The sequence below is a fragment of the Stegostoma tigrinum genome, chromosome 6 (assembly GCF_030684315.1).
Source record: "Stegostoma tigrinum isolate sSteTig4 chromosome 6, sSteTig4.hap1, whole genome shotgun sequence".
Classification (NCBI taxonomy): Eukaryota; Metazoa; Chordata; class Chondrichthyes; order Orectolobiformes; family Stegostomatidae; genus Stegostoma; species Stegostoma tigrinum.
Genome location: NC_081359.1, coordinates 104,621,640 through 104,633,901, shown reverse-complemented (window position 1 = coordinate 104,633,901; position 12,262 = coordinate 104,621,640). Strand labels below are relative to the sequence as shown.

Here is a 12,262-nt window from a genome sequence, read left to right as displayed (position 1 = left end):
GTGGGTGGAGAGAAGACGGACGGGTCAAGGAAGCGGGGATGGAGCCTGTAAAAGTGAATGTAGGTGGGGAGTTGAGATGGGGATTTGTCGTATCTGCTCCTCCCACCTCACTGACCAACCCACACTGCCACTTCCTACCTACTAGCCTCATCTCCGCCTCTTTGACCTGTCCATCTTCTCTCCACCTATCTGCTCCTTTATGCACCTTCCATCGTCACCTCTCCCGGTCTCTATTTATTTCAGAGACCCCTTCCCCTCCGCTATTTCTGAAGAAGGGTCCAGACCCGAAATATCAGTTTTCCTGCTCCTTTGATGCAGTCTGACCTTCTGTGTTCATCCAGCTCCACACCCTGTTATCTTATGTGTAAATAAAAGGGTTTATTAGTTCTCCTGGGAGCCAGACAACGGTCACTCTGGGGTAAGGCAGAGACTGAGATGCAGATAAGTGAGGAGAGACATGCAGTACAGAATAAGGGAACAGTTACCTGTCAATAGCAAACTCTAAGTCCCAAGCTTCCTGGCAGCCTGACCCAGGAGGACCTAGATGTCACAGTTTTAGATGAAAGGGGAGAAGTACAAACCGGTCCAGAGGGGCAATTTTTTCACACAGAGGGTGGTGAGTGTCTGGAGCAGACTGCCAGACCAAGCGGTGGAAGTGAGTACAACTTTATATTTTAAGAAACGTTTAGACAGGTATAGGATAGGATAGGTCTGGAGGGATATGGACCAAATGCACGCAGATGTGACTAATTTAATTGTGAAAACTGGCTGGCATGGGCACATTGGGCCGAAGGGCCTATCTCCATGCTGTAAACCTGAATGACCAATCAACGAATCAGTGAGGATAATGAAACCAGATGAAATGACGGAGGTCACAATACCTGGTTGTGGGTGAGGTGAATGGCATTGCTTTGTTTGATGGGGGTGCGGGGGAAGCTCGAAGTTGTGGGAGTGAGAGGGTGAGAAAAGCAGCTGATGGAACATGATGAGCAGTGAGAGAAGGCATGCATTGAGCACAGATATTTGCTGTGGATCAGTGAGACCGAATGTTCTGGTTCTGTGCAGTGAGTATTTAGTAATTTGCATTCAAAGCTTGAAATGAACAGTAAACCCCATACCACTCAGAAGGGATTAAGTACACTGAGGTAATTGTGGATCAACAAGGGGTTATTTACCCATGTGAACCCAAACAGATGAGGGAGCACCAAAGGCTGGAAATGCACAGTGAGGTCAGGTAGTTTCAATGCAAAATGAAACAGAACTGTTATGGAAAGGTTTCGGTCAGTATCACTGGAGACGTCTCAAGAAGCTGTGATCGACAGCTTTAAAATTGGCTCTAATGCAAATGGTCTGTAGCTGTTGGCCGACATAACCAACAGCCTGTTTTAAATATGAAATATTTAAATCCTGGGGACTGCAATAGAATTGCATCGAATTTTATGGTGAGATGGCAGGGAATTTTAAAGGGCTGGTTATCCAGCTGCCCCAGGTTAATGCTCTGGGAATGTGTGTTCAAATCTCACTGTGGTGCACAGTGGAATTTGAATTTAATTGGTTTAAAAATTCTGGAATTGAAAGCAAGCCTCAGTAACAGAGATAACATGTTGTAGAGCTGGATGAAAACAACCAGCCAAGCAGCATCAGAGGAGCAGGAAAGCTGACATTTCGGGTCTGGACCCTTCTGCAGAAATTATTTCTGATTGTTATGGAAGCCCACGTGTTGTTTAGTGAAAGAAAGCTGCTAACCTTACCTTGTCTGGCAGCATGTGACTCTAGACCTACAGCAATATGGGTCGTGTGCAAATTGCCCTCTGACATAAGATCATGATATAGGAGTAGATTTAGACCATTCAGCCTAATGAGTCTGTTCCATCAATCAATCACAGCTGATGTGTTTCTCAACCCCATTCCCCTACTTTCACTGTGTAATTCTGATCCCCTTATTAATCAAGAACCTATCTATCTCTATCTTAAATACACTCAATGACTTGGCCTCCACATCTCTCTACAGTAATGAGTTCCACAGATTCACCACCCTCTGGCTGAAGAAATTCCTTCTCATCTTAGTTCTAAAGGGCCTTCCCTTCACTCTGAAGCTGTGTCCTCAGGTCCTAGTCTCTCCTACGGTGGAAACAACTTCTCCATGTCCACTCTATCCAGGCCCTATAATATTCTGTAAATTTCAATCAGATCCCCCCTCACCCTTCTAAACTCCATTGGGATCAGACCAGAAGTCCTCAATCACTCCTCAAATGATAAACCGTTCATTCCCGGTATCATTCTTATAAACCTCTTCTGGACCTCCTCCAACACCAGTACATCCTTGTTTAGGATGTAGGGCCCAAAACTTCTCACAATATTGCAAATGCAGTCTGACCAGAGCCTTATATAGCCTCAGAAGTACATATCTGCTCTTGTATTCTAGCCCTCTTGAAATGAATGCCAACATTGCATTTGCCTTCCTAACAACCAATTGAACCTATGTGCCAATCTTAAGAGAATCCTGAACTAGGATGCCTCAGCCCCTTTGCACATCAGATTTCCAAAACCTTTCCCATTTAGAAAATCATTTATTTTTTCAACTAATGTGCATAACCTCACACTTTCCCATATTGCTACACTTTCCTAGCCCATTCAAGTACTTTTGCAGCCTTCCCACTTACTCAACACTGCCGACCCTTCCCCATCTACGTTTGTGTCAACTGCAAATTTAGCAGCAATGCCCTCCATGTCTTTGTCCTGATTGTTAATATATAATGTGCACTGTTGTGGTCCCAACACTGATCCCTGTGGAACTCCACTGCCATTGGCTGCCACCCTGAAAAAAAGACCCTTTATCCCCACTCTCTGACTTCTGCCAGTTAACTAATCCTCTATCAGTGCCAGTACCTTGACCCTAACACCTTCTTTCTTATTTAACAGCCTCCCGTATGGTACCTTGTCAAAGGCCTTCTGGAAATCCAGGCAGATCATGTCTACTGGCTCTCCTTTGTCTAATGAGCTCATGAGCCACTTGGCTCCACAGCACTTAGAGATGGGCAATAAATGCTAGCCCTACTAGTGACAGCCACATCCAGTGGAAAAAGATTCAATAATTGCAATGTACAAGCAGGCCATTCAACCCAACATATCCTTGTTGGCTCCTACATCCCATGGAAGCCACTATATTTCTACTCTTAAGCTTCTCTTATTTTGACTGTCTGCATTATCTCCTACTGTTCCACATTTAAAAATTCTATCATCACATCTGGGCTTCACTGGCTAGTCTAACATTTGTTGCCTATCCCTAATTGCCCAGAGGGGCACAGTTAAGGGTCAATCACAGTGCCATGGGTCTGGAGTCTCACCATCAGTTACCTTCCATAATGGACATTAATGAACCTAATGTCTGTTTTTCCTCCAACAATGGTCATCTTTACATTCTTAGTTTCTGTCTAAATTCACATTCCAACACTTGCTATGGCAGGATTCAGACCAATGTGGTCTCCTCTACCATCAGGGAGATGAAGTGCAGATGGGTAACTGTTTTGCAGAACTCCTACATTCTGTCTGCAAATATGACCGTGAGCATCCTGCTACCACTTTGATAGACCAGCATATGCCCAGGTCAACATCTCTCTCTCGGGCTTGCTGCAGCGCTGCAGTGAAGCTCAGTGCTCATTGGAAGAACAGCATCTCATTTTCCACTTGGGGACCTAGCAGACTTCAGGACTCAGTACTGAGTCCAACAATTTAAGGGCTTGAACACCTCCTTCTATGTCCTTACCCCACACACCAGGCCTTGTCGTTACATGGAACTACTGCAAACAAGCCGTTGCCTGCCACTAATGTTCCCCATTACCAGCTATTGATTCTCCCAGGTTGACCTATATCCATACCTTTGTATGCACAACTGTGTCTTTCCCTTGTTCTGTGTCAATCTTCATCTACCCTTTACTCCTTCAGCCTCCATTCTCTGTCCCCATTTTCAGCCTGTACACCAACCTTTTCCTAACTATAGTCAGTTCTGCAAAAGGGTCATTGGATTCAAAGTGTTAATTCTGCTTTCTCTCCACAGATGCTGCCAGACCTGCTGAGTTTATCCGCCAAATTCTGCGATCGTTTCTGATTTCCAGAAGCCACAGTTCTGAATTTTCTTTTGTCCCTCAGAATATTATCTGGATTAAGATTCTAGTGTTAATACCCCTGGGTCCTCACCACCTTGTGGTCTTGTTTATGTTACCACTAAATTATTTCTCTCATTGAACCAACAGGTCTGTTTCAGAAGGCAATCATTCAGAGTGGGACAGCCTTATCCAGCTGGGCTGTTAATTATCAGCCTGCCAAGTATACTCGTTTATTGGCAGAGAAGGTCGGCTGCAGTATGCTGGACACCATTGACCTGGTGGAGTGCCTACGGATGAAGAACTATAAGGAGCTGATTGAGCAGGACATTATGCCTGCCCGTTACCACATTGCTTTTGGGCCAGTCATCGACGGAGACGTCATTCCTGATGACCCCCAGATCCTCATGGAGCAGGGAGAGTTCCTCAACTACGACATCATGCTAGGCGTCAACCAAGGCGAGGGCCTGAAGTTCGTGGAGAATATGGTGGACAACGAGGACGGTATCTCGGCTAGTGACTTTGACTTCGCCGTCTCCAACTTTGTGGACAACCTGTACGGCTACCCAGAGGGGAAGGATACCCTGAGGGAGACCATCAAGTTCATGTACACCGACTGGGCAGACAAAGAGAACCCTGAGACTCGTCGCAAGACCCTGGTGGCACTGTTCACCGACCACCAGTGGGTGGCGCCGGCGGTAGCGACAGCTGACCTGCATGCCCAGTACGGCTCACCCACCTATTTCTACGCCTTTTACCACCACTGCCAGAGTGACATGAAGCCAGGCTGGTCTGATGCTGCACACGGAGACGAGGTCCCCTATGTCTTCGGTGTCCCCATGATTGGACCCACTGAGCTTTTTCCCTGTAACTTCTCGAAGAATGATGTTATGCTCAGTGCAGTGGTCATGACCTACTGGACCAACTTTGCGAAGACAGGGTGAGTGGGTTTTACAAAGACTCTTCCAAACTTTTGGGGAATTGTTTCAGGTGCGAAACAATGTGTTTCCACTTCGGCCTCTGTGAACCCACACAGGGTTCATATCAAGTAAAGCCACCACTGTCCAGAGGCTTACCCTCTCATTAGAGATAAGTGACTGGTGAGTGGGTCACTGAGACCTCAGGACAAGGGTAACATAGAACACTCATAGTAACCTCAACCGCTACTCAAATTGAAACTATGCTGATGTCACTCTTTGATAGAACTAACTGAGCTAACCAATGATATAGAGTCATAGAGATGTACAGCGTGGAAACACACCCTTCGGCCCAACTGGTCTATGCTGACCAGACAGCCTAGATTAATCCCATCCCATTTGCCAGCATTTGGACCGTATCCCTCTAAGCCCTTACTGTTCATGTACCCATCCTTTTAAATGTTGTACCACTTCCTCTGCCAGCTCATTCCAAACTTGCATTGCTCTGTGCATGAAGAAGATGCCCCTCAATTCCCTTTAAATCTTTCCCCCATTACCTTAAACCCATGCCCTCCTAGTTTTGGACTCCCCAACCCGAGGGAAAAGAGCTTGGTTATTGATATGACTGAACGCAACACTCTAGTTCGGTTCAGTGATGCTCATGCCTTTGAATCTGGAGTGTTGAGGATTCAAATTCCACTCCAGACACTTGAGCAAATGCTGACCCATCTTGGTGCATGACTGGTGGAGTGCTGCACTGTTGGACGCACTGTCTGTCAGGTGGGACATTAAATCCAGGCCTTATCTAGTCTCTCGCTGTGCTACAAGATTTTCAGCGCTTTTTCAGAGGGAGCGAGCTCAGTTTGTGTCATGGCAAAATTATTACAACAACGACCTCACTGAAACTGATGACCTGATAACTTAATCTGGCGATCTGAGGAAGTCGTTATCCCAGAATGCAGTAGACCCTCGGAGATTGAGGCAATTTAAGGAGGAGGCAGGCAGATTTTTAATTAATTAATTGATTAAAGGATTATGTGGAGGGGATAGGAGAGTGGTGCTGAGGCCATGATTGTATCAAATAGTAAGCTTAAGGGGCTGAATGGCCTACTCCTGCTTCTAGTCCTTGTGTTCTTATATGAGCTTGCTGAACAAAATTGTCATCGAAGTCATGGAATCCCCACAGTGCAGACAGAGGCCATTCGTCCCATTGAATTTGCACCAACCATCTGAAGATCATTCCACCCAGACCTACTACTTAACCCCACACATCCCATGGATAACCTACCTAACTTATGCATCCCTGTCCACTATAGTCTTTTCTATAGTCCAATCTACCTAATCTATACATCCCTGGACACTATAGCCTTTCTAACATGGCCAATCCACCTAGTCTAAACATCCCCGGACACTGCTGTCTATTTAACATGGCCAACCCACCTCGTCTATACATCCCTGGACGCTGGGATATTAAACATGGCCAACCACCTATTGTACATGTCGCTGGACTCTACGGGCTATTTAACATGGCCAATCCGAGTAACCTGTACATCCCTGGATACTGTGGTCTGTTTAACATGACCAATCCACCTAGCCTATACATCCATAGGCACGACAGGCTATTTAAAATAACCAATCCACCTAGGCTATGCATCCCTTTTACTACAGGCTATTTAACGTGGCCAATCCATCGAACCGAAACATCCCAGGACACTGCTGGCTATTTAACGTGGCCAATCCACCGAGCCTGCACACTATTGCCCATTGTGTTTCCTGCAAGTACTGGTATAAACCTCAGGACACTGAATGTCTGAATGACAGGGTAAATGTTTGATCTTCTGAGCCAGATTTGGTGGATTGGAATTATCTAGCCTTAACAGAGACCAGTTTTCATACCACTGAAGCTTGCAGCTGCAGTGTAATCTTGTTTTAGTGCCTGTCTGGGGAAGGTCATTTTCACTTGAACGTCAAAGAATGAAGAGCAACCCGATAAAAGTTTGAAAAAATCATGAGAGGCGTGGAATCGAATGGATAGTCCAGGATGAAAATGTCAATTACTGGGATAGAGATAGTAGGAACTGCAGATGCTGGAGAATCTGAGATAACAAGGTATAGAGCTGGATGAACACAGCAGGCCAAGCAGCATCAGAGGAGCAGGAAAGCTGATGTTTCGGGTCTGGACCCTTCATCAGAAATGGGGGAGGGGGAGGGGGCTCTGAAATGAATAGAGAGGTGGGGGGAGGCGGCAATAGAAGGTGTGTTCATCCAGCTACACTCCTTGTTATCTAATTACAAAGATACATAGGTTTCAAATAAAAGAGGTTAAGTTCAACGGGGGTGGACGATATCAGTTTTACTTGTAAGTGCCTGGAATGCACTGCCAGAGGAGGTGGTAGAAGTTGATACAACAGCAACATTTAAAAGACAGTTTGACAGATACATGAATAAACAAGGAATAGAGGGATACAGTCTGCATGGAGGCAAAAGAATTTTAGTTTAGAAAGGCATCATGTGTTATTAATGTCTTGCTAGGCCGAAGGGCCTGTTCCTGTGCTGTACTGTTCTTTGTTGTAATTGACTTCTAAGAGTTAAACACACTAGGCCTCAAAATCAAGAGAGGAAGATTGGCTGGGATGGGGTGTGAAATTGTAACTTTTACCATGCATCTCGACCTGAGCTGCTGAAAACTCCCCGAGTGAAAATAGCCCTCCTCATAAGGTATATTATCCTTGTTGTTGGAGGGTTTTCTTTTTATCCTAAAATGTTGAGTCATTAAAATCATTTTTTGAATTTTTCCCTCCAGTGACCCAAACCAGCCCGTTCCACAGGACACAAAATTCATCCACACAAAACCCAACCGGTTCGAGGAAGTTGCCTGGTCGAAGTACAACCCAAAGGACCAACTGTACCTTCATATCGGCCTGAAGCCCAGGGTGAGGGAGCACTACCGAGCTACCAAAGTGGCCTTCTGGCTTGAACTGGTCCCTCACCTTCACAACCTGAACGAGATCTTCCAATATGTGTCGACGACCACCAAGGTGCCACAGACAGACTCCACGCCATTCCCTTACGTGACCAGGCGGGCCCCAGGGAAGTTGTGGTCTTCGACCACCAAGCGCCCACCTCTGACTCCCTCCCACAACCCCAACAAGCAGGCCAAAGATACGCGCAAGTCCAGCCCCGAAGAGACGACGGTCCTGATTGAGGATAAGAGGGACTATTCGACCGAGCTGAGCGTCACCATCGCGGTGGGGGCTTCGCTGCTCTTCCTGAATATCCTGGCCTTCGCCGCCCTCTACTACAAGAAGGACAAGAGGCGCCATGAGACGCACCGACGACAGAGCCCCCAGCGCGGTGGCAGCGGTGGGGCTACCAACGACTTGGCTCACCTCCAGAACGAGGAGATGATGTCGCTGCAGATGAAGCAGATGGACCACGAGCACGAGTGCGAGGCAATGCAGACCCACGACACCCTGAGGCTCACTTACCCACCCGACTATGCCCTGACCCTGAGGAGGTCACCGGACGACATCCCGCTCATGACCCCCAACACCATCCCCATGATCCCCAACACCCTGGCTGCAATGCAGCCCCTGCACACGTTCAACACATTCACTGGAGGGCAGAACAGTGCAAGCTTGCCCCACGCACATTCCACTACCCGGGTATAGCTCCCCTGTAGGAGGAGCCATATTCCCCCCACTTCCCTCCACCCCCGTTTGAGGTCTCACCCGCATTTGAGTGAGAAATCTCATTTTGCTTTTTTTCTTCCATTTACAACACAATTTTAACAAGCGCTGAAGCTGAACTTGACAGAAAACCATCCGCAAGTAGAAGACAAATATCAGAGTAACTACTTCCTTTTTGACACAATGGCCATTAGGGATGGGGGAATAAGTTCCTGTATTCACTTTGCAGTTGAATTGTTTCAATGAACATAGCCAAGGGAAGGACAAAATAAAAGAGAGAAACAGTGCATTCTACAATCAGAATTGAAAGCAGAAGTCTTTTATATATGATGAGCGTTTGAAAACCAATTCAAATATTCCACTGTATCAGATGGCACTGACAGCTCAGTGTCCAACAGCGCAGAGAATCATGGATCTTTTCTAACCATCTGGCAGCGACAGTGAGAAGGATTAACCGTAGGACAGTGTATTCAACAAAGGATAGCTCTCGTTTCAAAGTAAGTGATTGTACAGTATCTTCAATGTGCCACGCTGTGTTACACCCTTATTGCCAGGAATTAATGATCGAACAAAGGCTTTTTTTTCCTGAATTGAGATGTGTGATGGTACTGCACTTGATGAATATCCCATTTCATCGATGAAAGGACAATTCAGTTGTGTGGATCCCAAGTCTGTATGAAGTTAGACTGACTTGTCCCTCTGAACTGTATTTATGAAACTTTGTAAACATCTGTAAATAGCTGTGGGTTTAAAGAAGAAAAAGCTTTTATTGTTCTTTTTAAGTTTTAAAGGGTCAGCTTTTAGACAGCTTGTGCTTTATATCATGTTCTTTCTGTATATACATGAGATGAACCATCTCTGTTCTCTGCCAATTACTTTACCTGGATAATATGGTACCTGAAGTACTTTTGAGGCTTGGGTATTTATACCATCAACCTCTGTAGAAGATATGGCTGCTTATGCTTACTACCCAGAACATTTCTTCTATGTAACTTAGCTTATCTCTGTTTTAGATTATGTTAGGTGCATGTTTAAGTATCGTAGCAAGCAACTGTGGATTTGTATTTTCTTTCAGTACATGATCAGAAAGGAAAAGGTGAGTCATGACACACGGCAAAGTGGGACTCATGGAGTCCTGAGGGCAGTTGGGCGGGATAGGGAGAATTTACAAATAAACAATATTGTTAATATTTAAAGCAGACGACAAAAAAAAAGTTTTCTCTCATCATCCATCTCACATCAGTTCTCTTAGACAACACTCTTGTTATTTGCCTTTCGCGGGAGGGATGGGAATTGCAACAAGCTGACGACTGACTCAAATTGGATTAGCAGGCCCAGGCGATGTGTCTGAGGGAGTGCACGACCAGGAAACACCAAGTCTCTCCTGCTTTGTAAGGGTGCCTAGCAATCCTAGAGGATCCATATTGAAATTTTCCAGACCACAAACTTCAAGATGTTCGAGGTATAAAGGTTAAAGGATAATTATGTGCTTTTGGAGAATGATAGACAGATTGAACACGATTTTGCCGTTGGGAGAAACATACCTCGTAAGGACAGAAGTCTAGAATACAAGTAATATACTTTCATTTGAATCTTGTTAACTGTGTGCATTCTTTATCTCATTTTGTCCAATACATTTTGAAGCACGAAGGGTCCTTAAATGTAGTATATCGATGTATATGTTTTTGTTCCACTTTTGTTTGCCTTAAGTGATAATAGACAATGACCTTTTGGCTGGACATATATATATATAAAATTTTCAGCAGCTTTTTTAAATAAAATGATCACACTATTTTCTAATTTATTGTACTTTTGTTATGTATGATTAAATCTCACAGAACTCCACAACTATCGTCAGTGCACCGTCAATGTTCTGAACGTTTTAATGTACGTGTGTTGCATTCCTACACCTAAAACCGGAATTTTGTAAAACTCATTCTCGGGATTTTATTTAATTCACTCACGGGATCTGGTACAGCATTTATTGCCTGTCCCTCGTTGCCCCTTGAGAAGGTGGGGGGCGGTGAGCCGCCTTCTTGAACCACTGCAGTCCACGTGCTGTAAGTAGACCCACAATGCCATTAGGGAGGGGTTTCTAGGATTTTGATCCAGGGGCACTGGCCTCTATGGTCTGACACGTTTACATTTATCGGCCAGTTGTAGTTTTCCTGAGAAGGTGATGGTGCTGGACCAGCGTAGCAGATTGAGTGCCTTGATAGCCACTTCGAAGGGCAGTTGAGATGTAGAAAATAGAAGAAGATGAAAGCCAATTGGCTCTTCAAACCTACTCCAGCAGATGACTGTCAACTGAATTGGTGAGACACTGAGTCTTATGCTGCACCAGGGTGGCAGATTTCCTTTGCTAAAGTAATTGTGTTCTTACAACATTCCACCAGCTCCATGGTCAACTTGACTGTTTTCTATTTCTAGATTTAAAATAAAACTGATTTCATGTTTTCAAACTGCCTTGGTGGGATTTGAACTGGATTACCAGACCACTAACATTACTTAATGGGAAGAGTGGCCCATTTGAAATGCAGGAGCTAAAAGACAGCAATAACTTGCATTCATATTTATGTTTTGCTCGTTCATGGAATGTGGGCCTTGCTGAACAGACTAACATTTCTCACCCATCCCTAATTGCCCTTGGGCTCACTGATGTGTTGGGCCATTTCAGAGGCAGTTAACAGTCACACACGTTGCTGTGATTTTGGAGTCACATGTAACCCTGGCCAAGTAACGATGGCCGGTTTCCTTCCCTAAAGAACATCAATGAATCTGGTGGGTTTTTCGCAACTATTTATATAACAACCTTTTAATATGTTAAAATGGGAGAATATGGCCTTGTGGTAATATTGCTAGACTATTCATCCAGGGACTCTGGTAATATTCTGGGGACCTGGGTTCAAATCCTGCCCTGGCAAACATTGAAATTGAATTCAGTACCAAATCTGGAATTAAGGCTCTCATGATGACCATGAAACTATTGTTGAGTGCTGTAAAAACCCATCTGATTCACTAATATCCTTTAGAGAAGGAAGCTGCTGTCCTGCTCTGATCTGGCCAATGTGTGATCCTCGACCCACAGCAATGTGGTTGACTCATAAGTTCCCTTGGATGGGTAATAAAGTGCTGGTCTCTGCCCCGTGATGCTCACATTGAATGAATGAATGAAAAGATATGTCCCAAAGTGATTCATAGGCAAGGAGCAGGTGTAAGCTATTTGGCTCTTTGACTCTGACTGTTTTCACAGGCAACTGAACTCAGAACACCTCTGACCCTGGCAACTCTTATCAGCTACCACAGGTCTCTCTCCTCACCAAAGTGTCTGGACTCTGCCAGCCACCCAGCCTCCACACCTCTGCTCACTATTGTAGTGATTTGAATAAAGTCAACCAGGTGGACCTCATAGAATATGAGTCCACTGATTGGGGCAATTAACCTGCTCCATCATAGACCCCTGGCCGACAGATATAAACAGGACTATCAGGGAGTCTGCTCAGTCAAAGAGTGAGGTCTGAGTGAGCTGGGTCAGTGTCATGTACTATGCCTG

General features: G+C 45.2%; 1 protein-coding gene across 4 annotated transcripts in view; it reads left to right on the top strand.

The window, feature by feature from the left end:
* nlgn4xa (neuroligin 4 X-linked a) overlaps window positions 1-10,493 on the top strand; it is a 277,585-nt gene extending 267,092 nt beyond the window's left edge. For all 4 annotated transcript variants that reach the window (XM_048533144.2, XM_048533141.2, XM_048533143.2 and 1 more), the window contains 2 exons: window positions 4,254-5,043; window positions 7,824-10,493. In XM_048533144.2, coding sequence (XP_048389101.1) covers window positions 4,254-5,043; window positions 7,824-8,691 — 1,658 coding nt within the window. In that variant the 3' untranslated portion in view covers window positions 8,692-10,493. The remainder of the gene's footprint in view (window positions 1-4,253; window positions 5,044-7,823) is intronic.
* The last annotated feature ends 1,769 nt before the right edge of the window (window positions 10,494-12,262 follow it).